Here is a 25,635-nt window from a genome sequence, read left to right as displayed (position 1 = left end):
TTTCTGACAACAACACAACAGCCCCTGTGTTGACAGCTGTCTTCTGACAACAACACAACAGCCCCTGCCTTGACAGCTGTCTTCTGACAACGACACAACAGCCCCTGCGTTGACAGCTGTCTTCTGACAACAACACAACAGCCCCTGTGTTGACAGCTGTCTTCTGACAACAACACAACAGCCCCTGTGTTGACAGCTGTCTTCTGACAACAACACAACAGCCCCTGCCTTGACAGCTGTCTTCTGACAACAACACAACAGCCCCTGTCTTGACAGCTGTCTTCTGACAACAACACAACAGCCCCTGCCTTGACAGCTGTCTTCTGACAACAACACAACAGCCCCTGTCCTTGACAGCTGTCTTCTGACAACAACACAACAGCCCCTGCCTTGACAGCTGTCTTCTGACAACAACACAACAGCCCCTGCCTTGACAGCTGTCTTCTGACAACAACACAACAGCCCCTGTCTTGACAGCTGTCTTCTGACAACAACACAACAGCCCCTGCCTTGACAGCTGTCTTCTGACAACAACACAACAGCCCCTGCCTTGACAGCTGTCTTCTGACAACAACACAACAGCCCCTGTCTTGACAGCTGTCTTCTGACAGCAACACAACAGCCCCTGCCTTGACAGCTGTCTTCTGACAACAACAACACAACAGCCCCTGCCTTGACAGCTGTCTTCTGAGAACAGCACAACAGCCCCTGCCTTGACAGCTGTCTTCTGATAACAACACAAACAAACAAAAAACAAAACAACCCCCCCTCCGACTCTCCCCTCCCCTCACACACACACACATGGACACAGACAGACAGACAGACAGACAGACACACACAACACACACAGAGACTCGCGCGCGCGCGCACACACACACACACACACACACAGAGAAACTAACACACACACACAAACAGAGAGAAAACCACAGGCACTCCCCATGTGACCCAGGCACACAGTCGAACACCCAGCACTCAGTGTAAGCTGAATCCGTTCCTCACGGTCAACAACAAGGGGAGGGAATTCAAAACGTCTCCCACGTTCGTGATCTTTGCTCATTGGAACAACCACCTGCATGGATTAATCCCGTCGTGCTCAATGGTATGGAGGGGAAGAAGGGAGGCCGGCCGCGCGCCAGCAGGCTGCCATCTTGCTGGAGGCTACTGCCAGCCGCGCGCGCCTCTCCCTCTCTCTCTGAGTCGAGTCTCTCTAATTAAGCTGGCAAATCTGTTGTGGCTAAAAAATTATTTTGGTTTTAATGTATATAAACAACTGGACAAGAGAGAGAGGGAGGGAAATTGGTTACTCAGCTGTAAAATATCAACTGTGACAAAAACTTACAGAAGGGAGGGGGGCAAAGAGAAAACGAGATGAAGGTGATGGCACACACAGAGAATGAATGAATGAATGAATGAATGAATCTTTATTTTCCAACGGTGAAGATATAAGCACTTTGGCCGACTTACACATCTGCCGTTGTTAGAGAGAGAGAGAGAGAGAGAGAGAGAGAGAGAGAGTTTTCGGTTGTTGGTTTCTTGTTTGTTTTGTTGTTCTTGTTCTTGTTTGTTGTTGTTGTTTTTTGTAGGACCTCCAACCTCCTAGCTAATTTTTCCCACTTTCTTCACACACCCCCCCCCCCCGCCCCCTCCCCCCCTTTTTTTTGTCACACACAAACTGACGCTGTTTTTTTGGTGTCTGTTGTGGGGCCTCAAACCAATTTTTCCTGCTTTCTGTTTTTCCCCTCTGTTTTATTTTCTGATTTTCTCTTTTTCTTTCGGATTTTTTCTTTTGTTTTCCTTCTTCTTTTTTTCTAGTCTACTTTCATTTTCTTTTCTTTTACAACCATTAATGCACAGTTCTTTGTCTGCCTGTCTATCTATTGATGGACAACATTTGTCGACTTTAGTGTACGATTTGCTATATGAACTTTGTCCAAGACACATTTTTTGTGTGTTTTTTTAAGCATTTTTTTTTTCATTAAAAAAAATTCAATTGTTTATTCTTTTTTTCATTTATTTTCATCATTATTTTTTATCATTATCATTTCATTTTATTTCAATTTTATTTCTATTTTCTATTATCATTATTATTATCATTATTTTAATATTCATTTACTTCTCTATTTCTTTCTTTTTTTCTTCTTTTTTTTTTCTCAGGGCCTGATTAAGCGCGTTGGGTTACGCTGCTGGTCAGGCATCTGCTTAGCAGATGTGGTGTAGCGTATACTGTAATCATTATTATCATTAGTCGTTATCATTATCATTATGGTCAAGACTAAGAGAGAGAGAGAGAGAGAGAGAGAGAGAGATGTCAAAAATGAAAGATCGCTTGTTTACTTCTTTTTTTTTTTAACAAATAGTACTCTTTTTCTTACCTACTGTCGCAGTTCATTGCCAAACAACGATTAAATATTTTGCTGAAAATGTCTACACTCTACTACTGTCCAGCTGTGAAATGAACGCTGCCTGCCTCTAGCAAGATGGACGCTGCCAGCCTCTAGCAAGATGGACGCTGCCAGCCTCTAGCAAGATGGAGAACCGGCTGCCGTGCGTGGCGGTGTTTATGTTACCGCGGCTGCCACTCCTTCCATTCAGCTCAGTGATTGATCCAGACCAAAACCAAAACCAAAATAAACAAACAAAAATGGAAGAGAGAGAGAGAGAGAGAGAGAGACAGAGAGAGAGAGACAGAGACAGAGACAGAGGTAGAGAGTTACAATCGGTGACAGACAGACAGATAACAGACAGACAGAGGGAGGAAGTGGGATGGTCAGAAACAGAGACACAAGACAGATAATAAAGAAATACCTTCGTGAACAGACTTTTTTCTTTCTTTGCGGAATTCTCTAAATTTTTTTTTTTTTAATGCAGTGCAATTTCAGCCTCTCTCTGTGTCTGTCTGTCTCTCTGTCTGTCTGTCTCTTAGTTTTCGTTGCAGTGTGTAGAAGCTTACAAAGTTCAATCAGCCCCACCCCCCATCCCCTCCAAAAAGCATTACCTGCATGTTTGACTTGCAGTCTGACCGGCTGCTCTTGAAAGAGCGTTGTGTTGTAGTTTTAGTGACGCACGCACGACGCATTACACGGGTCACTGCTATACTGATACTTGAGCGTCCACAGCGACAGTCATATCCACTGCCGTAATGGACACACACACACACGACACACACACACACACACACAGCGCGGTTACTGCTTTTCCGGGTTAATTTCACCCGTCCGACTGTTTGCGTTGAAATGGCCAATATACACACCTATATAGACACGTAACATCACTTCCAAACGTGTTCCGAACAAGCCAACCGAAGCAAAGTGGTGGTTTCAGCCAAGCAGTGTTTGGCGTTCAGCAGAGAAAGAAAGCAGCCAGGTTTCAGCCTGTCGCCTGTATCGTTCTCCTGAGCAGCTTGATGGTCCGTCTGGCTTCACCAAGGAGTCACATGCTTTCCTCTCTCTCTTCTTCTTCTTCTGCGTTCACTCGTATGCACACGAGTGGGCTTTTACGTGTATGACCGTTTTTACCCCGCCATGTAGGCAGCCATACTCCGTTTTCGGGGGTGTGCATGCTGGGTATGTTTTTGTTTCCATAACCCACCGAACGCTGACATGGATTACAGGATCATTAACGTGCGTATTTGATCTTCTGCTTGCATATACACACGAAGGGGGTTCAGGCACTAGCACTGCACATACGTTGACCTGGGAGATCGTAAAAATCTCCACCCTTTACCCACCAGGCGCCGTCACCGTGATTCGAACCCGGGACCCTCAAACTGACAGTCCAACGCTTTAACCACTCGGCTATTGCGCCCGTCATTTCCTCTCTCTCCACAATCAGGTTTTTTTCGCTCTGCTTGATATCAGACGCAGGAAGGAGTTTCAAAACACACAAAAGAATAAAAACACTGGGGAGGAATGATATGTGTGTGTATGTGTAATAATGATAATAACAATTATAATATAAAAAACAAACAAACAAACGAATGGTGGGTTTTCATGAGTGTTGTATGTACTCAAAGCCAAGCCAATAATCTTGAGTTGTTTTAATCGTTTTAACCGATGATGTGTGAGATTTAGGCCTGCATTTGCTTACGGACAGCACCCGGCTAGGACTCTTACACGTGTTCAATGACTCACATATTTTCTGAATCTCCCCACAAAACGTCCCTCCCCCCACATATAATATATATTATATAAATGTAATACAAATCCATTGGTGGGCAACCATTTTTCACAGTCAGTTCCATATTCATAACACTCTTTTCAAGGCGTGTTTCAAAACACATTGTTTAAGAAAATGTCCTGACATCATTCGTATTTCTGACATAATATATCAGTTCCTGCCTGTACAACTCTTCTCTCTCTCTCTCTCTCTCTCTCCACCATGTGTGTGTGTGTGTGTGTGTGTGTGTGTGTGTGTGTGTGTGTGTGTGTGTGTGTGTGTGTGTGTTTCTTAGCCTGTCTGATTTTATGTATCTTTTTCTCTCCCCCTTTATCTCTATCTCTGTCTGAATCTCTTTCTCAGAAGCAGAAGAAGAAAAGAGAGAGAGAGGGAGGGAGGGAGGGAGGGAGGAGGGGACAAAGAACTCTGATCACAAAATATCGTTCACTTATGTTGTCTTTTTTGTGGTTGTCCCCCCCACCCCACTCTCTCCACACGGCGATGTTTGCCAAGAGAGGTAACTGCGTCAGCGTCATTCCCACTGATCAGAAACTTATGATCTCCCCTCTCTCTCTGGTTTCCCCACCCCCACCCCCCTCCACACACACACACATACCTCTCTCTGGTCTCTGGTCTAGAGGATGGAGGGGAGGGGAGGGGAGGGGGGGGGGCCTGGGGGGAAAGCGGGTACACACTCATGTCTAGATGTTAAGTTTACACACCTCTCATGAATGACTACCAAGTAAATAAATCGATCAATGTACGAAAGGAAAACAAATGATTGAAATACACAATATGAGGCAAAGCCCCTTCACCAGACGTTAATGATAATATACAGATGAATAAGTAACTATATCATCAAATGAATAAATAAACAAAGTAACGAATAAACTAAATGATGAATAAATGGATTAATATATGAACAAGGGATTTTTATCAATATATCAACAAACAAGTGAATGATGAACTAATAAAATAAACCATATCACCGGGGCCATATCACCTTGATACTAATTAACTAACTAACTAGCCAACTAGTTTGTTGTCGTTTTTTTTTGTTTTTTTATAATCAACATTTAAAAAAATTTTCTTTTACAATGGGACAAATATGCAACAACAAAAACAACAATTTCACACCATATACCATTGTAATAAACTAAAGACATTAATAATAATAAGTAAAATAGGATAAAGTAGATAGGGCATAAGTCAATAGATGAGTTTTGTTTGAGTCAGCAATGACAGTTTACCCATGAGTCAATCACATCAATCATCAGATAATGATATTTATCAAACAAAAACAAAAACAAAACAAAAACAAAAAGAACAACAAAAAACACACACACACAAACAAAAACATCATCACACCAAAAATCCCATGGGAAGAAGTGGTAAAAAATAGGACATCTGACAATAAAATAAGTATGAACAACTGGGGAAAAGAAAACATTGGCTTATAAAAGTTCTATAGCACATCAAATCTGGATACTTCATTTTTTTTACATAAGCTAGCCAACTAGCTAACAAGCTAACCAGCTAACTTACTAACTAGCTAAATAGCTAACTAACCAACTAACCGCTTAACTTGCTAGCTAACTAACTAACTAGCTAAGTAACTAACCAGCTAACTAACCCGGTAACCAACTAGGTAACTAACTGACTGACTAATTAACTAATTAACTAGCTAACTAACTAATTAACAAACTGAATGAATGAATGAATGATTAGGAGAAGGAAAGGAGTGGTTAAAGTAAAATACACTATCCAACGTTCATCAGACATTAAAATGAACATAATATAATAAACAGCCCTTGCCACCTCCAACAGAAGTCTACTGCCCAGGGCAGAGCGGAACATTGCCCAACTACTCAGATACCTTCCAAGTGCTGTATGGGGCAAATTCCGGTAAAATACCACTCGCACCTCCCACCGCACCCCGTTAAGCAGCAGGACACTCCAACACAAACCCTTACACAAACCAAGCAACTAGACACCATGGTTGAGAAAAACAACAACAACACACACACAGACACAGACTCACACACTTCTTTCTGTAACCACCTCCAACCCACCTCCACCCCTCCAACAACAAAAACATCACACACAGACCGAGAAACACACACACACACACACACACACACACACACAACCACCACCACACCTACCAATAACAAAACAAAAAGTACCACCCCCCACTCACCGCTTAAAGACTGGACCAGCACCAACACCCGCCACAGCACTGGGGGGAGGAGGGAGGATGAGCTCCACCACCCCCACCCTCCCCTTCCGTTCAGCAGGCCGGCTCACGGCGGGGATCCGCAACGACCTGGGGGGCTGCTGGTCCACCGACACTGCTGCCGACGCCGACACCGATGCCGCTGCGGCCAGGATGTGTTGGGCCTGTCTCCTGGCCAGGTTGTCGATCAGCTGACGGACAGTGGGCACCTTGGCCCCGTGGTGCAGGTGCAGGCAGGGTAGTGGGGGGGCCGTGGGGGCCTGGGGTTTGGGCCTGCCCTGCTGCTGCTGTTTTTGCTGTTGTTGTTGCTTCTGTGGTGGTGATAGTGGTTGTTGTTGCTTCTGTGGTGGTGATAGTGGTTGTTGTTGCTTCTGTGGTGGTGATAGTGGTTGTTGTTGTTGCTGTGGTTGTTGTTGCTGCTGTGGTTGTTGTTTCTGCTGTGGTTGTTTCTGCTGTGGTGGTTGTTGCTGCTGTTCCTGTCGCTGGCAGTGGTGGAGGAGAGGCAGGCGCGTGTCATGGGAAGAGGAGGGGGCAGGTTTAGGGGGGTGGGAGGGTTTGGGGGCGGGAAGGGGCACGGGAGCCCCGTGGCTGTAGAGCTGGGCCAGCAGCGGGCAGCCGGCCGGGAGACGCAAGGTGCCGTCAGGTTCAAACCTCAGTCCGGCGACAGGCCGGTCCCTGGTGGGCACTGCTGCTGGGGGCATCAGGTGTAGTGTAGTGTGTGTGTGTGTGTGTGTGTGTGTGTGTGTGTGTGTGTGTGTGTGTGTGTGTGTGTGTGTGTGTGTGTGTGTGTGTGTGTGTGTGTGTGTGAGTGAGTGAGTGAGTGTGTGTGCGTGTGTGTGTGTGTGTGTGTGTGTGTGTGTGTGTGTGTGTGTGTGTGTGTGTGTGCGTGCGTGCGTGCGTGCATGCGTGCGTGGAATGAATTAGCAGATCTATGGACATTTTCGTTTTTTTTACCAAAGGATTCACCACTTTTTGTGCCCATTAATCTGACATATTCTCTTTTCTATATTGCGATGATGAAAGTTGATGGCAGTTATAAAGATGGTGCTACAGGGATCCATTAAGTTTGGCACTGTTTGACAACACTGCACCCTGTTCATACATCCCGGTGTCAGCCAGGCTGGAAGATACACACACCTGCAGTGTTTGCCAGGAAATGTGAGCAACTCATCCGATGACGATCCGTAAAGTGGATCAAATCAAATCAAAAACACTTTATTAATCCACATGGAAATTAAGTTGTGCAATCACAGGCTCATTGTAAACACTGGCATAAAATCATGCGCAACATAAGAAGAGATTAAAACTAGTCAAATAAGAATTCCCAATAGCTGAAGATATACTAACCCCCCCACACATGACGCTGGGCTGTAAGGTCCTGTCTTCCCATTTGAGCCACAGTACTCAGCGATTGGGTTCGAACCCGCGTGCCCCAAGTCGTCAGTCCAAGACACTAACCACTGCGCCACGGCGGCTGGTGAATTCACCAGTATTGGGTTATGGGGGTCAAAAGGCATAACAACTTAGAGCGAGATTTCTTCATTAATTCATACTGTTATCAACGACAAAGGACTATATATCATTCTACGGTTTCTCTCACTTTCTTCAATTAAACTCTCTCCCTCTCTCTCCCCCCCCTCCACTCCACTCTTCCCCCCGCCCCTCTCTCCCTCCCCCTCTCCCCCGACCCCGCCCCTCTCTCTCTCCCTCTCTCCCCCGGCCCCTCTCTCTCTCTCCCTCTCCCCCCCCCCCCTCTCTCTCTCTCTGTGTAACAAACCCACCACTATAACCCCCGAGTGGAAAGAGAACGTGCACTGACGGAGGCAAAAAAAAAAAAAAAAAAAGAAAGGAAAAGAAAAGAAAAGACAGTCGGTGTTTTATTACTGCGGACAACAATGGCCTTTCCGTGACTCGTTCAACTAAAATCCCGTTTCCTTCTTCCAGCAAATTAATAATGCCACGTGCAGATTGACATTTTTGTGTGGGGAATTACTTCCTTTATAAGCTGTTACTCTCAATGATGTCCTTCATGAAGAAAAGGAATACACCATCCAAGTAACCGTGTTTCTTTTTTTCTTTTTTTCTCGGAGTATTTCTCCCCAACTACGGGCCTACAGAGGACGCCGTAACGGCGATTCAAAGTTTGTATTTGTGTCTCAGTGGATATTAACTTTGAGTGTTGCTGTATGCATGTTCCGAGGGGGCAAGGCATTCATGCATGTATCACAGATTGAACACATAGTTTCTCGTACTGAGATAACAAGGAAAAGGGTGGCATGATGGTTGAAACGTTTCTCTGCCAATACAGTGTCCGTGACAGCGTGGGTTCTATTTTCGCTCTCACCCTGACGGGCGCAATAGCCGAGTGGTTAAAGCGTTGGACTGTCAATCTGAGGGTCCCGGGTTCGAATCACGGTGACGGCGCCTGGTGGGTAAAGGGTGGAGATTTTTACGATCTCCCAGGTCAACATATGTGCAGACCTGCTAGTGCCTGAATCCCCTTCGTGTGTATATGTAAGCAGAAAATCAAATACGCACGTTAAAGATCCTGTAATCCATGTCAGCGTTCGGTGAGTTATGGAAACAAGAACATACCCAGCATGCACACCCCCGAAAACGGAGTATGGCTGCCTACATGGCGGGGTAAAAACGGTCATACACGTAAAAGCCCACTCGTGTGCATACGAGTGAACGCAGAAGAAGAAGAAGCTCTCACCCTTACTCTCAAGTTTGACTGGGTAAATCAAACAGCGTCTAGTCATTCAGACGTGACGATAAACCGAGGCCCGTGTGCGGCATGAACTTGGCGCACTGGAAAAAGAACCCACGGCAACAAAAACTGTTGTCCTCTGGCACAATTCTGTAGAAGAAATCCACTCTGATGGGTAGCCCAAATAATCATATAGGCCTGACAGACAGGCAGGCACACAGACAGACAGACAGACAGACAGGCAGACACACACACAGACAGACAGGCACACAGACAGACAGGCACAGACAGACAGGCAGATACACACACACAGACAGACACACAGACAAACACACACTTTATGCCACTTTATGCCGAGGATCTTTCATAGGCATCTCTGGTGAAACTGTTCAAGCTGTTGAATGTGACGGCGATACGTCGTCCATGTTTCACAGCAGTACAACAAAGTGGTCAGCACAACAGCTCTGTAAGTTTTGTTTTTGGTGCTGAGCCTGATGCCTTTGTTGTTCCACAGCCTGTTGTTGAGTCTGCCAAAGGCGGAGCTGGCTTTGGTGATGCGCAGCGTCACTTCTGCATCAAGGGCTCCGCTGCTGCATAGGGTGCTGCCCAGGTAGCAAAACTTGTCGACGGATCTGATCTCTGTGTCATCGATCTTGATTACAGGTGGGGGGGTCGGGGGTGGGGGGTGGGGGTGGGGGCACTGGCGTTCTGTGAGCTAGCTGGTTGGTACATGGACTCGGTCTTGCTGAGGCTGATGGTGAGTCCAGAGCGCCTGCAGGAGGTTGAGAACCTGTCCATAATGAACTGCATGTCCTCATGGGTGTGCGCAGCAAGCGCGCAGTCATCAGTGAAGAGGAACTCTCTCAACAGTGCCTTAAACACCCTGGACCTAGCGTGGAGTCGCCGCAAGTTGAAAAGTTTGCCATCTGTGCGAAACTGAATGTAGATGCCCCGGTCACAGTCTTGGAAGGCGTCAATCAGCGTGGCAGAGAAGAGAATGGAGAAAAGAGTGGGTGCTAGGATGCAGCCCTGCTTCACCCCATTTACCACAGGGAACGGATCTGACATGTCCGTATTTTCCTGTACTCTCGCCTGTATGCCATCATGGAATGACGCATTCAGCAGGATTAGGCTCTCTGGGCAGCCGAACTTTAGGAGGATCTTCCACAGACCACGGCGGTTCCCCATGTAAAGGGCCTTAGTAAGGTCTACAAAGACCATGTGGAGCTCCTTGTTCTGCTCACGGCACTTCTCTTGCATCTGGCGTACGGCAAACACCATGTCACATGTTCCCCTGCCTGAGCGGAAACCTCACTGTGCTTCAGGGATGACTGTGTTGGAGACATGGTCAACCAGTCTGTTCAGTGTGATGCGGGCGAAGATCTTGCCGGCGATGCAGAGGAGAGAGATTCCACGATGGTTATCGCAGGATGTTTTGTCTCCCGTTTGTAAATGTGGACAATTGAAGCATCCTTGGAATCCTGGGGGAACTCCCCTCTCTCCCAGATTGGAACAGGGTGGTCAGTTTGTCAGCACCTCGCCTCCATACTTGTAGATGTCGGCCTGGATTCCATCCGCTCCTGGTGCTTTTCCTGACGTTGTCAGCTTCAGGGCCTTCCGGGTCTCGGCCTTGGTAGGAGGGGCAGCTAGCGAGTCATTGACTGGTAGCTGTGGGAGGGCTGCAATTGCCTCGTCAGATACGGACGAGTCCCTGTTGAGGAGGGTGTTGAAGTGCTCTGCCCAGCGGGCAAGAATGTCTTTCTTGTCTGTCAAGAGGGTGGTTGGTCCAAGGTTCGGCCAGGGGTTGATCCTGTAACTCTCGGCCCATACACAGCTCGGATACCATCATGGAAGGTCTTCATGTCGTGAGCATCAGCAGCGGACTGAAGCTCTTCGGACTTTCTCTCCCACCAGGTGTTCTTTATCTCACGCAGCCTCTTCTGTACGAGTTGCTTGGTTTGCAAGTACTGGTTATTCTTCCTCTGGCAGTCTTATCGGAAATGAGATCCTGATGCCGTAGATGCAGTGCGTTCAGGAGATTGGAGATTCCAGACTCGTTCTCGTCAAACCAGTCTTTGTGGCTCCTCTGTACAAAGCCGAGTGTGTCAGCTGCTGCTGTGTACACAGCATCTCTAAAGGTACTCCATACCTCTTCTACATCAATCGATGCAGGAAATTCTTGGAGAGCTGCTTGGATTTGCTGCTGCAGCACGTCCTTGGTGATAGGGAGGCGGTGGATGTTCAGCTTTCTAAGGGGTTTCTGCCTGGCTGGTTGGAGCTTGCGTGCAAGTCTGATGTTCATCTTGCTGCGTACCAGGCGATGGTCCGACCAACAGACTGTTCCTCTCATGCAGCGTGTAATGGAAACATCACCTCTGTCCCTCTGCCGGACAATCACATAGTCCAGCATGTGCCATTGCTTGGAGCGGGGGTGCATCCATGTATTCTTGTACTTGTCCGCTTGTTGGAAGAGGGTGTTGGTGATGGTCAGTCCATGCTGCGCGCAGGGCAAGAGCAAAAGCAGTCCGTTGGGGTTGCACTTGCCAGTGCCGTGCTGTCCTAGGACTTTTGGCCACGAGGAGAAGTCCACGCCAACACAGGCATTGAAATCCCCAAGGATGATCAGCCTGTCCTTTCTGTCTACCGCTGAAATGCGGCTGAGCTCCTCGTGATGTCATCAGGTTTGGTCATCGTCGGGGCATAGCAGCTGATGACTGTGGCGAAGCGATCCTCGGACAGCTTCAGACGCAGGGTCATCAGCCTATCGTTTATCCCACGTGGAAGGGTGGCAAGCTGTCGTGCAAGTTTGGTTTGTATGGTAAAGCCCACGCCTGAGGTTCTTGGGGTGCCATCTGCCTTCCCAATGCAGCAGAAGGTGTAGCCCCCTCCAACTTCCTCCAGCTGGGTTTCACTGGCAAACCTGGTTTCGCTCAGGGCTGCTATGTCCACCAAGTAGCGATCAAGCATTCTAGCAATGAGCGCTGTGCGCCTTTCTGGTCTGTCGTCTCTGTCTAAAAGGGTGCGAACATTTCAGGCACCCAGAGTCAGGGCATGACTCCTGGTTCTTTTCTTCTGTTGTTTTCGACCGCTAGTGTTGGATGTCCAAGTAGGTGCGGTTTCCTACTAGGTACTAGGTGAGGCAGGCTTTGTTTAGGGATCCTTTTATCTCCCCTTCCCCGTGTGGGGAGAGCAGTGCTGTCCCTAAAAAGGGCTGCTCTGACTCTGTGGGAGGATACAGGCGCCGCATCTGCCCCAGTCTACTGCGGACGACCATCACCCCACAGCCGCCTGCGTGCAGAGTCGTGACTAGGAACTGCCAGCAGCATCCTCTGCCTGTCCCCGTTACCACTTCTCCATCGCCGCAGGGCTTGGGAAAGCTGGGTTTTGAAGGGCTAGCTCGTCGTTCCGACATTAGCCTGACCAGCACAGGTGACTGTTCTTTAGTGAAGAGGAGTTGCGCAGTCCCTTCCCCATTCTCTCGCCTGCCGACGCTCACAGTCCCACAGGTGCAGATACTGCCACGTGTAGAACGGCCTCGGCAGGTGCAGGTTGTTTCTTCGGAGTTCCGTCTCCTATGAGGACTTCCAACCAAGGATAAGAGCTCCCCCTGCCCTTTGGTCATCCTCCTCCACCTTCACAGCCGTTGGGAAAGGTTTCCTCCTCCGCCTGGTCCGTCGTTGGGAGACTTCACATGCGGCAGGTAGTACTGGGTTACATGGTACCAGTAGCAAGGGCTATGCCCCTGATCTGACCTCAGACAGACACACAGACCGACAGGCAGACAGGCACACAGACAGACAGACACACAGAGAGACAGGCACACACACACACACACACACACACACACACACACACAGAGGCAGACACAAACACAGACAGACACACACAGAGACAGACACACAGACACACACACTGCGGGTCTCTTTGAATCGAGAATTCTTTTTGTCCTTTCAGTAACAATGACAACAATGGTTGTAAAAAAACAACAATCAGAACAATACGAATAATGATAATAAAAATACAGTTGTGGTCCGTTCAACAGTATACAGGCAAGACAGCTGCTCCAGTGAACGACCCAGGTCCTCTGTTGTTCACGTCTTTCGTTCCCTCAGATCACTAGGGAGGAGAGAGGGAGGGGTGAGGATTTGTGGCACACGACCTCTGCTTCCCACAAAGGGATCTTGCCTCAAGCGACTCGCCTTTCAGGGGACTCACTTTTTGTGTCGATCATTTCAAAGGATTAAAAGAGAGTGTCTGAGAGCCAGCCAGCGAAAGAGAGGGAGAAGAGGGGAGGGGGCGACATACCAGAACGCATGCACACGGACACGCATGCACAAGTACGCACGCACGCACGCACGCACGCACACACACACACACACACACGTCTATACCTGAGCAACTGGAGACAATGAAGCTAGTGTTTATGATGGTAACAAATTACCCGATTTACCCCAAATGCCTCAAAACTAAAGAAAGGTGCAACCACATGCGGAAATACATATTACAATGTTAATTTGTCCTGTGTACATAATTATGTAGGCTATGTATTGTGTGCGCTTGTGTGCATGTGTGTGTGTGTGTCTGTGGTGTGCCCCCCCCCCCCCCCCCCCCCCCCACCCACACACGCCACAACACACACACACACTCACCCCATTCCTAACCTTCCACCCATCAACACACACACACACATACACACCAATCCACCTATCCACCCACCCACAAAACCAAACCAGCCGTTTCCATGACAAAAGCCAAACTCGGCACCCACCTGGTCGCAGCATGGTCACCCCGACAAAGACACTGAGCGCTGCTGACGATCACTACAGACAAAACCTGACCAAAGTCTCCAGCAGAGAGAGAGCATTGCCTGGCCCGGCCACCTCCACACACCAACCAGCACTCTTTCCCTCAGTAGGACCACCAGTTGCCCTTCAATACAACCACCACAGTTTCCCTCAATGGGACCACGCGCAGAGCTGAATACTAGGCTGAAAACACGGCGCTTCTCTCTCTCTCTCTCTCTGTGCTGTTGTGCGCTGCTACAAGAGCACACACACACACACACACACACACACACACACACACACACAGCGTCTTTCTGATCGAACTGTAAACCACGCTGTCATGCAAGGTTTTTTTTAAACAGATCATTTTTATTTTTTCTTCAGCTGCGAGAAAACAGGATTTCGGTCTCGTTCTGTCTCTGCCACTTTATCAGTGTGTCTGTCTCTTTATCAGTGTCTGCCTCTTTATCAGTGTCTTTATCAGTGTCTGTCTCTTTATCAGTGTGTCTGCCTCTTTATCAGTGTCTGTCTCTTTATCAGTGTGTCTGTCTCTTTATCAGTGTCTGCCTCTTTATCAGTGTCTGTCTCTTTATCAGTGTCTCTGTCTCTTTATCAGTGTGTCTGCCTCTTTATCAGTGTCTGCCTCTTTATCAGTGTCTCTGTCTCTTTATCAGTGTCTGCCTCTTTAACAGTGTGTCTCTTTATCAGTGTCTGTCTCTTTATCAGTGTGTCTGCCTCTTTATCAGTGTCTGCCTCTTTATCAGTGTCTGCCTCTTTATCAGTGTCTGCCTCTTTATCAGTGTTTTTATCAGTGTGTCTGTCTATTTATCAGTGTCTCTCTCTCTTTCAGTGTCTCTTTTTCAGTGTATGCCTCTTTATCAGTCTCTCTCTCTCTCTCTGTGTCTTTTTTTCAGTGTCTGCCTCTTTATCAGTGTGTGTCTCTCTCTCTTTCAGTGTCTCTTTTTCAGTGTCTGTCTCTCTTTTTCAGTGTCTCTCTCTCTCTCCCTCTCTCTCTTTCAGTGTCTCTTCAGAGTCTCTGCCACTTTTTCAGTGCCTGTCACTTTTTCATTGACACTGCTTCCTTTTCAGTGTCTCTTCACTGTCTCTGTCTCTTTCTCAGTGTCTCTGTCTCTCCCTTTGGCCTGACCATTGCTTTGAGTTCATGAGGAAGTCAGGTACCTGTTTTTTGTTGTTGCTGTTGCTGTTTTTTTTCATCAAATGTGGTTTAGCGTGTATGGATCAGTCCGCACGAATAGGTCAGGTATCTACTTTTTTCAAGCAGATGTGGTTTAGCGTATATGGACCAGTCCATCCCAATATCCCAAACACTCACGCTTTGTACCTCGCTTTTTTCTATATATTTTCCTGTAAGTCTGAAGCCTGTCTGCCTGTCTCTGTCTCTCTCTGTCTCTCGCTCGCTCGCTACGCCTTTCTTTCTCTATCGATAATATCGACGCGAGAACTGCAAACTCTATTGTCCAAGGCTTTTCCTTTGTGCTCATTGTCTCCCTTCCCCCTCATCTCTCTCATGGTGTGTGTGTGTGTGTGTGTGTGTGTGTGTGTGTGTCTGTCGTGTGTGTGTGTGTGTGTGTGTGTGTCTGTGTCTGTGCGCGCGCGTGTGTGTGTGCGAGCGTGTATGTGTGGCTGTGAGTGAGCGCATCTGTCTGTGTGTGTTCGTGCATGTGTGTGTATGCATTTGTGAGCATGCATGTGCATATGTGCCTGCGTGCGTGCGTGCGCGTGCGCAGGTGTGAGAGAAAGTGAGTGAATGCGTGTGTCTGGGTGTATGTGTGAATAAGTGACTTTGTGCGCGCACATGTGTATGTGTGTGTGTGTGTGTGTGTGTGTGTGTGTGTGTGTGTGTGTGTACACACGGGCGTGCGGGCCTGCTGTCTGCTTGTCTATCTCTTTCTCCCTTTTCCTCTCTCGATCTGTGTGACTGTCTCTCTTTCCCTCTCTCTTCCCCTTTCTCTCTTTTCTCCTCTCTCTGCTAGTCCATCTCCCTCTCTTTCTCCACTGTCTCACCAACCATAGCTTTTCATCCATACCTCCCCCCTCTCTCTTTCCCCCCTGTCTCACCAACCATAGCTTTTCATCCATACCTCCCCCCTCTCTCTTTCTCCACTGTCTCACCAACCATAGCTTTTCATCCATACCTCCCCCCTCTCTCTTTCTCCACTGTCTCACCAACCATAGCTTTTCATCCATATCCTCCCCCCTCTCTCTTTCCCCCCTGTCTCACCAACCATAGCTTTTCATCCATACCTCCCCCCTCTCTCTTTCCCCCCTGTCTCACCAACCATAGCTTTTCATCCATACCTCCCCCCTCTCTCTTTCTCCCATGTCTCACCAACCATAGCTTTTCATCCATACCTCCCCCCTCTCTCTTTCCCCCCTGTCTCACCAACCATAGCTTTTCATCCATATCTCCCCCCCCCTCTCTCTTTCTTCCCTGCCTCACCAACCATAGCTTTTCATCCATACCTCCCCCCCCTCTCTTTCCCCCCTGTCTCACCAACCATAGCTTTTCATCCATACCTCCCCCCCCTCTCTTTCTCCACTGTCTCACCAACCATAGCTTTTCATCCATACCTCCCCCCCTCTCTTTCCCCCCCGTCTCACCAACCATAGCTTTTCATCCATACCTCCCCCCTCTCTTTCTCCACTGTCTCACCAACCATAGCTTTTCATCCATACCTCCCCCCCTCTCTTTCTCCACTGTCTCACCAACCATAGCTTTTCATCCATACCTCCCCCCCTCTCTCTTTCCCCCCTGTCTCACCAACCATAGCTTTTCATCCATACCTCCCCCCCTCTCTCTTTCTCCACGGTCTCACCAACCATAGCTTTTCATCCATATCTCCCCCCCCCCCTCTGTCTTTCTCCACTGTCTCACCAACCATAGCTTTTCATCCATACCTCCCCCCTCTCTCTTTCTTCCCTGCCTCACCAACCATAGCTTTTCATCCATACCTCCCCCCTCTCTTTCTCCACTGTCTCACCAACCATAGCTTTTCATCCATACCTCCCCCCTCTCTCTTTCTTCCCTGCCTCACCAACCATAGCTTTTCATCCATACCTCCCCCCTCTCTCTTTCTCCACTGTCTCACCAACCATAGCTTTTCATCCATATCTCCCCCCCCCCCTCTCTTTCTCCACTGTCTCACCAACCATAGCTTTTCATCCATACCTCCCCCCCTCTCTCTTTCTCCACTGTCTCACCAACCATAGCTTTTCATCCATATCTCCCCCCTCTCTCTTTCTCTCCTGTCTCACCAACCATAGCTTTTCATCCATACCTCCCCCCCCTCTCTTTCTCTCCTGTCTCACCAACCATAGCTTTTCATCCATACCTCCCTCCTCTCTCTTTCCGCCCTGTCTCACCAACCATAGCTTTTCATCCATACCTCCCCCCTCTCTCTTTCTCTCCTGTCTCACCAACCATAGCTTTTCATCCATACCTCCCTCCTCTCTCTTTCCGCCCTGTCTCACCAACCATAGCTTTTCATCCATACCTCCCTCCTCTCTCTTTCCGCCCTGTCTCACCAACCATAGCTTTTCATCCATACCTCCCCCCTCTCCCCTCTCTCTTTCTCCACTGTCTCACCAACCATAGCTTTTCATCCATACCTCCCCCCCCTCTCTCTTTCTCCACTGTCTCACCAACCATAGCTTTTCATCCATATCTCCCTCTTCTCCCCTTTCCTCTCTTTCTCTTCCCTCCTCTCTACCGCTTCTCTCTCCATCTTTCCTTCTCCTCTCACCCCCTTCTTTCAAATCCCTTTTCTCCCTTTTATTATCTGCCCTTGCTCTTCATCTCTCTCTCCCTCTCCGTCCCCTTCCCTCTCTTTCTTCTATCTCCCTCTCCGTCCTCTTCTCTCTCTTTCTTCTATCTCCCTCTCCGTCCCCTTCTCTCTCTTTCTTCTATCTCCCTCTCCGTCCCCTTCTCTCTCTTTCTACTATCTCCCTCTCCGTCCCCTTCTCTCTCTTTCTTCTATCTCCCTCTCCGTCCCCTTCTCTCTCTTTCTTCTATCTCCCTCTCCGTCCCCTTCTCTCTCTTTCTTCTATCTCCCTCTCCGTCCCCTTCTATCTCTTTCTTCTATCTCCCTCTCCGTCCTCTTCTCTCTCTTTCTTCTATCTCCCTCTCCGTCCCCTTCTCTCTCTTTCTTCTATCTCCCTCTCCGTCCCCTTCTCTCTCTTTCTTCTATCTCCCTCTCCGTCCCCTTCTCTCTCTTTCTTTCTTCTATCTCCCTCTCCGTCCCCTTCTCTCTCTTTCTACTATCTCCCTCTCCGTCCCCTTCTCTCTCTTTCTACTATCTCCCTCTCCGTCCCCTTCTCTCTCTTTCTACTATCTTCCTCTCCGTCCTCTTCTCTCTCTCTCTTTTCTGTTTTTCTTGCGCCCCCTCCCCCCCCCCCACCTTCTCTCTCTCTTCCTCCACCTCCCTCTCTTGCTCGCTCTCACCAGCCCGGCACGGCAGCCCAAGGGCTTTGTTTGATGTATAATTCATTGGTGTTGGCAAGCCGGCCGTGTGGTCCTTTTTGTGCATATCAATGGCTCGGGGTTGTTTGTTTGCTAGTTTGGTGTGTGTGTGTGTGTGTGTGTGTCTGTGTGTGTGTCTGTGTGTGTGTCTGTGTTTGAGTGTACGTGCGTGTGTGTTTGTGTGTCAGTGTGCGCGCGCGCGAGAATGTCTGTGTGTATGTAGGTGCATACGAATGCCAACAGAACCCAATACCCGACATCTTGAATTGAAGGCCAACAGATCTCAGTACATCTTGAACTGAAGACCAACAGATCTCAGTACATCTTGAATTGAAGACCAACAGATCTCAGTACATCTTGAACTGAAGGCCGACAGATCTCAGTACATCTTGAATTGAAGGCCAACAGATCTCAGTACATCTTGAACTGAAGGCCGACAGATCTCAGTACATCTTGAATTGAAGGCCAACAGATCTCAGTACGTCTTGAATTGAAGGCCAACAGATCTCAGTACATCTTGAACTGAAGGCCGACAGATCTCAGTACATCTTGAATTGAAGGCCAACAGATCTCAGTACATCTTGAACTGAAGACCAACAGATCTCAGTACATCTTGAATTGAAGACCAACAGATCTCAGTACATCTTGAACTGAAGGCCGACAGATCTCAGTACATCTTGAATTGAAGGCCAACAGATCTCAGTACATCTTGAACTGAAGGCCAACAGATCTCAGTACATCTTGACCTGAAGGCCAACAGATCTCAGTACACCTTGAACTTAAAGCTAACAGATCTCAGTACATCTTGAACTGAAGGCCGACAGATCTCAGTACACCTTGAACTGAAGGCCAACAGATCTCAGTACATGTTGACCTGAAGGCCAACAGATTCCAGAACATCTTGACCTGAAGGCCAACAGATCCCAGAACATCTTAACCAGAAGGCCAACAGATCTCAGTACATCTTAACCTGAAGGCCAACAGATCTCAGTACATGTTGACCTGAAGGCCAACAGATCCCAAAACATGTTGACCTGAAGGCCAACAGATCCCAGAACATCTTGACCTGAAGGCCAACAGATTCCAGAACATCTTGACCTGAAGGCCAACAGATCCCAGAACATCTTAACCTGAAGGCCAACAGATCTCAGTACATGTTGACCTGAAGGCCAACAGATCCCAAAACATGTTGACCTGAAGGCCGACAAAGCGCAAATGGGTCGTTCAGCTCAACCCTGTTCTGCCCTCCAGCGCCTCCCTCCCCCCTCCCCCACACTCCCCTCCCCACTCCTTCGTTTTAGATTAATACACCACTAGATCTACATTAGATGCTCTGGAAATTGATGAAAGATAAACGGGTTTTTCTTTTTATAGTTTTATTTCATTTTTTTTTTTCATTTGCTCGCTTTTGTTCCCAACTGAACCACCCATAAGAATTCGTCGGACAAATCGCGCAAAAAAAGAAGAAAAAACAACAACAACAAACAACAACAAACTAACAACGAAACAAAGCTCAGCCTCCTTTCTTCTTCACAGTCCCATCACAGACCTGCATCAAGCCATCGATATCCTACAGCCCCCGCACACCCCCACCCCGAGTCTGGCAGACAAAAGACAGCATGTTCTTCTTTCTATTTTCCTTCCTTACCTTTTTTTTTCTTTCCTTTTTTTTGTCCCCGAACTGAACTGGTTTGTATTCAACACGGACTAACACGTCAATGAACCGGCAAAGAAACAGAATGTCGTCTTGACAACCACCACCACCGCCACCACCACCACTGCACAAACACACATACACTTGGAATGTGAAAGGAAGAGGGGGAGAGAGAGAGGAGGGGGGGGGGCAGACAGTACAGAGACAGACAGACAGGGTGAAACAGAGAGAGGTAGAGAGAGACAGAAAAACAGACAGAGAAAGACACGGAGAGACAGAGGCATAAAAGAGAGATAATGAGAGAGCGGGGGAAGGGGAGGGGGTGGATGGGGGAGAGGGAAGGAGGGAAAGGGATAGTGACAGACAAACTGATAAGGATAAAGACACTGACAGAGACATGGAAACATACACAGATACAAGCCATAAAAGGGTTAAGCAACAAAAGACTTCCAGGTCACTGGCCAACCATGGAACGGATGCAGAGCACAGGCATTTGTCGGCAGGTACGTCGATAAAGTCTGCTGTGGAGAGAGAGAGAGAGAGAGAGAGAGAGAGAGAGAGAGAGAACTCAGAACTGTTTTAATGTACATCGGCCTTGGGCCACAATACAAAAGGACTGGGGTCGGTAAGGGGGGGGGGGGGGGGGGGGGTCTACACGGGCGCAATAGCCGAATGGTTAAAGCGTTGGACTTTCAATCTAAGGGTCCCGGGTTCGAATCTCGGTGACGGCGCCTGGTGAGTAAAGGGTGGAGATTTTTCCGATCTCCTAGGTCAACACATGTGCAGACCTGCTAGTGCCTGAACCCCCTTCGTGTGTATACGCACGCAGAAGATCAAATATGCACATTAAATATCATGTAATCCATGTCAGCGTTCGGTGGGTTATAGAAACAAGAACATGCACACCCCCGAAAACGGAGTATGGCTGCCTATATGGCCAGGTAAATGAACAAAACGGTCATACACGTAAAGCGTTACATGTTTGTCTGTGTTTTTTTGTTTGTTTGTTGTTGTTTTTTTCTCAAGGCCTGACTAAGCACGTTGGGTTACGCTGCTGGGCAGGCGTCTGCTTGGCAGATATGGTGTAGCGTATATGGATTTGACCGAACGCAGTGACGCCTCCTTGAGCTACTGATACTGATACTGTCTGTGTGTATGTGTGCGTGCCTGAAACCTGACTGAATGACACAAGAAACGAATGATGAGCGACAGTGGCTACCCAGGTAGGCAGCTTGTTGTGCAAATGACCCCGTGTTTGTAACGCGCTTACAGCTTGGTCTCCACCGAGTACAGGCGCTGTAGAAGTATCCATATCAATCAATCAATACCACACAATACATTACAACACCATACAATACAATACAATACCACACAATACATTACACCACCATACAATACAATACCATACATTACAATATAATACAATGCAATGCAATACAATACCACACCATTCAATACAATGCAATACAACGCAACTCAACACAATGCAGATTACTTATAGTACGGTCAGCATGCGAAATTCGTTTATTTATTTCTCCAGTTATTCACGATCACTTCATTCATTCATTCATTTGTTTATTCATTTATCCGTTTATTTATTTATTCATATACACACTATGATAGAGATTTTATATTTCTTTTTATCATTTTAAGGAACAAAGACCTGTCAGATTAGAGGTGCGGACCTGCTCGTTCTCTGTTAAATGCTGCATGTTTCCCTCTCTCTGTGTCCCTTTCTCACTCACTGTGTGTGTGTGTGTGTGTGTGTGTGTGTGTGTGTGTGTGTGTGTGTGTGTGCGCGCGCGCCAGCCCCCAATCCCACATTATTCAAGACTCCATGTGATTAACAGCAGTCACGACACCAGCCAGTCCACGACCCAGTTCAGGAGGGCAGTCGTCAACATATTTGTCTCAAAGCATTTTTGTTTTATACTACTGAACACGTTGCGGCCGGGTCAAGAGACAGATTAATTAACAAGAAATGCATACCATGATCTCGAAACAAAGTAAAACAAAGGAAAACAGTTGCACACACACACGCGCGCGCACACACACACACACACACACACAAATAACACACACACATGCACACATAAACACACACACGCACCTCCGACCCACACGCACATCCCACCCCCAAAGGCCCAAAATCAACCCTCTTAATACCCACACCCACCCTCTTCATACCCCTCTTAATACCCACACCCACCCTCTTCATACCCCTCTTAATACCCACACCCACCCTCTTCATACCCCTCTTAATACCCACATCCACCCTCTTCATACCCCTCTTAATACCCACACCCACCCTCTTCATACCCCTCTTCATACTCCTCTTAATACCCACACCCACCCTCTTCATACCCCTCTTAATAACCACACCCACCCTCTTCATACCCCTCTTAATACCCACACCCACCCTCTTCATACCCCTCTTAATACCCACATCCACCCTCTTCATACCCCTCTTAATACCCACACCCACCCTCTTCATACCCCTCTTAATACCCACACCCACCCTCTTCATACCCCTCTTAATACCCACACCCACCCTCTTCATACCCCTCTTAATACCCACACCCACCCTCTTCATACCCCTCTTAATACCCACACCCACCCTCTTCATACCCCTCTTAATACCCACACCCACCCTCTTCATACCCCTCTTAATACCCACACCCACCCTCTTCATACCCCTCTTAATACCCACATCCACCCTCTTCATACCCCTCATAATACCCACATCCACCCTCTTCATACCCCTCTTAATACCCACATCCACCCTCTTCATACCCCTCTTAATACCCACACCCACCCTCTTCATACCCCTCTTAATACCCACATCCACCCTCTTCATACCCCTCTTGACACCCACACCCACCCTCTTCATACCCCTCTTGACACCCACACCCACCCTCTTCATACCTCTCTTAATACCCACACCCATCCTCTTCATACCCCTCTTAATACGCACATCCACCCTCTTCATACCCCTCTTAATACCCACATCCACGCTCTTCATATCCCTCTTCATACCCACACCCACCCTCTTCATACCCCTCTTAATAACCACATCCACCCTCTTCATACCCCTCTTAATAACCACACCCACCCTCTTCATACCCCTCTTAATAACCACATCCACCCTCTTCATACCCCTCTTAATAACCACACCCACCCTCTTCATACCCCTCTTAATACCCACACCCACCCTCTTCATACCCACATCCACCCTCTTCATACCCCTCTTAATAACCACACCCACCCTCTTCATACCCCTCTTAATACCCACACCCACCCTCTTCATACCCCTCTTCATACCCACATCCACCCTCTTCATACCCCTCTTCATACCCACACCCACAATCTTCATACCCCTCTTCATACCCACACCCACCCTCTTCATACCCCTCTTCATACCCACACCCACCCTCTTCATACCCCTCTTCATACCCACACCCACAATCTTCATACCCCTCTTCATACCACATCCACCCTCTTCATACCCCTCTTCATACCCACATCCACCCTCTTCATACCCCTCTTCATACCCACACCCACAATCTTAATACCCCTCTTCATACCACATCCACCCTCTTCATACCCCTCTTCATACCACATCCACCCTCTTCATACCCTTCTTAATACCCACATCCACCCTCTTCATTCCCATGTCAACCCTCTTCATACCCACATCCACCCTCTTCATACCTCTCTTCATACCCACCCACCCTCTTCATACCCCTCTCTTCATACCACATCCACCCTCTTCATACCCACATCCACCCTCTTCATTCCCACATCCACCCTCTTCATACCCTCTTCATACCCACATCCACCCTCTTCATACCCACATCCACCCTCTTCATACCCCTCTTCATACCCACACCCACAATGTTCATACCCCTCTCTTCATACCACATCCACCCTTTTCATTCCCACATCCACCCTCTTCATACCCACAATCACCCTCTTCATACCCCTCTTCATACCCACAATCACCCTTTTCATACCCCTCTTCATACCCACACCCACAATCTTCATACCCCTCTCTTCATACCACATCCACCCTTTTCATTCACACAACCACCCTTTTCATTCCCACATCCACCCTCTTCATACACCTTTTCATACCCACATCTACCCTCTTCATACCCCTGCCTGTACGACTCCCTGGAGGAGCTGCGACGGATGGCAGCCTTCATCAAGGCCACCGGGCTGCTCATCTAATGGGAGGCGAACGAGGAAGAAGAAGACCCATTTTCATACCCACATCCACCCTCTTCATACCCCTTTTCATACTCACATTCACCCTCTTCATACCCCTCTTCATACCCACATCCACCCTCTTCATACCCACATCCACACTCTTCATGCCCACATCCACCCTCTTCATACCCTTATCCACCCTCTTCATACCCACATCTACCCTCTTCATACCCACACCCACCCTCTTCATACCCACACCCACCCTCTTTATACCCACACCCACACTCTTCATACCCACACCCACACTCTAAACACACACTCCTTCCGACCAAACTGTTTTGAAACTGTCCCGGTTACTGAAGATAAAGAAAAAAACTCCATTCCCCACACATCCCCAGCCTCCAGACAAGACGTTAATTCAAAAAAACTCCATTCCCCACACATCCCCAGCCTCCAGAAAAGACGTTAATTCAAACAAACTTCATTCCCCACACATCCCTATCCTACAGAAAAGACGTTAATTCAAACAAACTCCATTCTACACACATCCCTATCCTATAGAAAAGACGTTAATTCAAACAAACTCCATTCCACACACATCCCCAGCCTCCAGACAAGACGTTAATTCAAACAAACTCCATTCCCCACACATCCCTATCCTATAGAAAAGACGTTAATTCAAACAAACTCCATTCCCCACACATCCCTATCCTATAGAAAAGACGTTAATTCAAACAAACTCCTTTCCCCACACATCGCATCCTTCAGAAAAGACGTTAATTCAAACAAACTCCATTCCCCACACATCCCTATCCTATAGAAAAGATGTTAATTCAAACAAACTCCATTCCCCACACATCCCTATCCTATAGAAAAGACGTTAATTCAAACAAACTCCATTCTACACACATCCCTATCCCATAGAAAAGACGTTAATTCAAACAAACTCCATTCCCCACACATCCCCAGCCTCCAGAAAATACGTTAATTCAAACAAACTCCATTCCCCACACATCCCTATCCTACAGAAAAGACGTTAATTCAAACAAACTCCATTCCCCACACATCCCTATCCCATAGAAAAGACGTTAATTCAAACAAACTCCATGTCCCACACATCCCTATCCTACAGAAAAGACGTTAATTCAAACAAACTTCATTCCCCACACATCCCTATCCTACAGAAAAGACGTTAATTCAAACAAACTCCATTCCCCACACATCCCTATCCCATAGAAAAGACGTTAATTCAAACAAACTCCATTCCCCACACATCCCCAGCCTCCAGAAAAGACGCTAATTCAAACTCCATTCCCCACACATCCCTATCCTACAGAAAAGACGTTAATTCAAACAAACTCCATTCCCCACACATCCCTATCCTATAGAAAAGACGTTAATTCC

General features: G+C 47.8%; 3 protein-coding genes across 3 annotated transcripts in view; all 3 read right to left on the bottom strand.

Annotated features, from left to right (window-relative positions):
- Positions 1 to 25,635, bottom strand: part of LOC143279666 (uncharacterized) — a 139,448-nt gene that overhangs the window by 30,069 nt on the left and 83,744 nt on the right. The gene's annotated exons all lie outside the window — the stretch shown is intronic.
- Positions 6,355 to 14,032, bottom strand: LOC143280231 (uncharacterized). Its single transcript, XM_076584864.1, has 2 exons — positions 13,873 to 14,032; positions 6,355 to 7,082 (listed from the first exon to the last, which is right to left on the bottom strand). The coding sequence occupies exons 1-2, from the start codon at positions 13,883 to 13,885 to the stop codon at positions 6,355 to 6,357; spliced, it is 741 nt and encodes a 246-aa protein (XP_076440979.1). The 5' UTR covers positions 13,886 to 14,032.
- Positions 19,228 to 25,635, bottom strand: part of LOC143280230 (uncharacterized) — an 18,179-nt gene continuing 11,771 nt past the window's right edge. Inside the window, exon 4 of the mRNA XM_076584862.1 lies at positions 19,228 to 19,274. Coding sequence (XP_076440977.1) covers positions 19,228 to 19,274 — 47 coding nt within the window. The remainder of the gene's footprint in view (positions 19,275 to 25,635) is intronic.

Source organism: Babylonia areolata, chromosome 3, assembly GCF_041734735.1.
Source record: "Babylonia areolata isolate BAREFJ2019XMU chromosome 3, ASM4173473v1, whole genome shotgun sequence".
NCBI lineage: Eukaryota > Metazoa > Mollusca > Gastropoda > Neogastropoda > Buccinidae > Babylonia > Babylonia areolata.
Note: the sequence above shows the minus strand (reverse complement) of the source record. Positions and strands in the feature narration are given on the sequence as shown.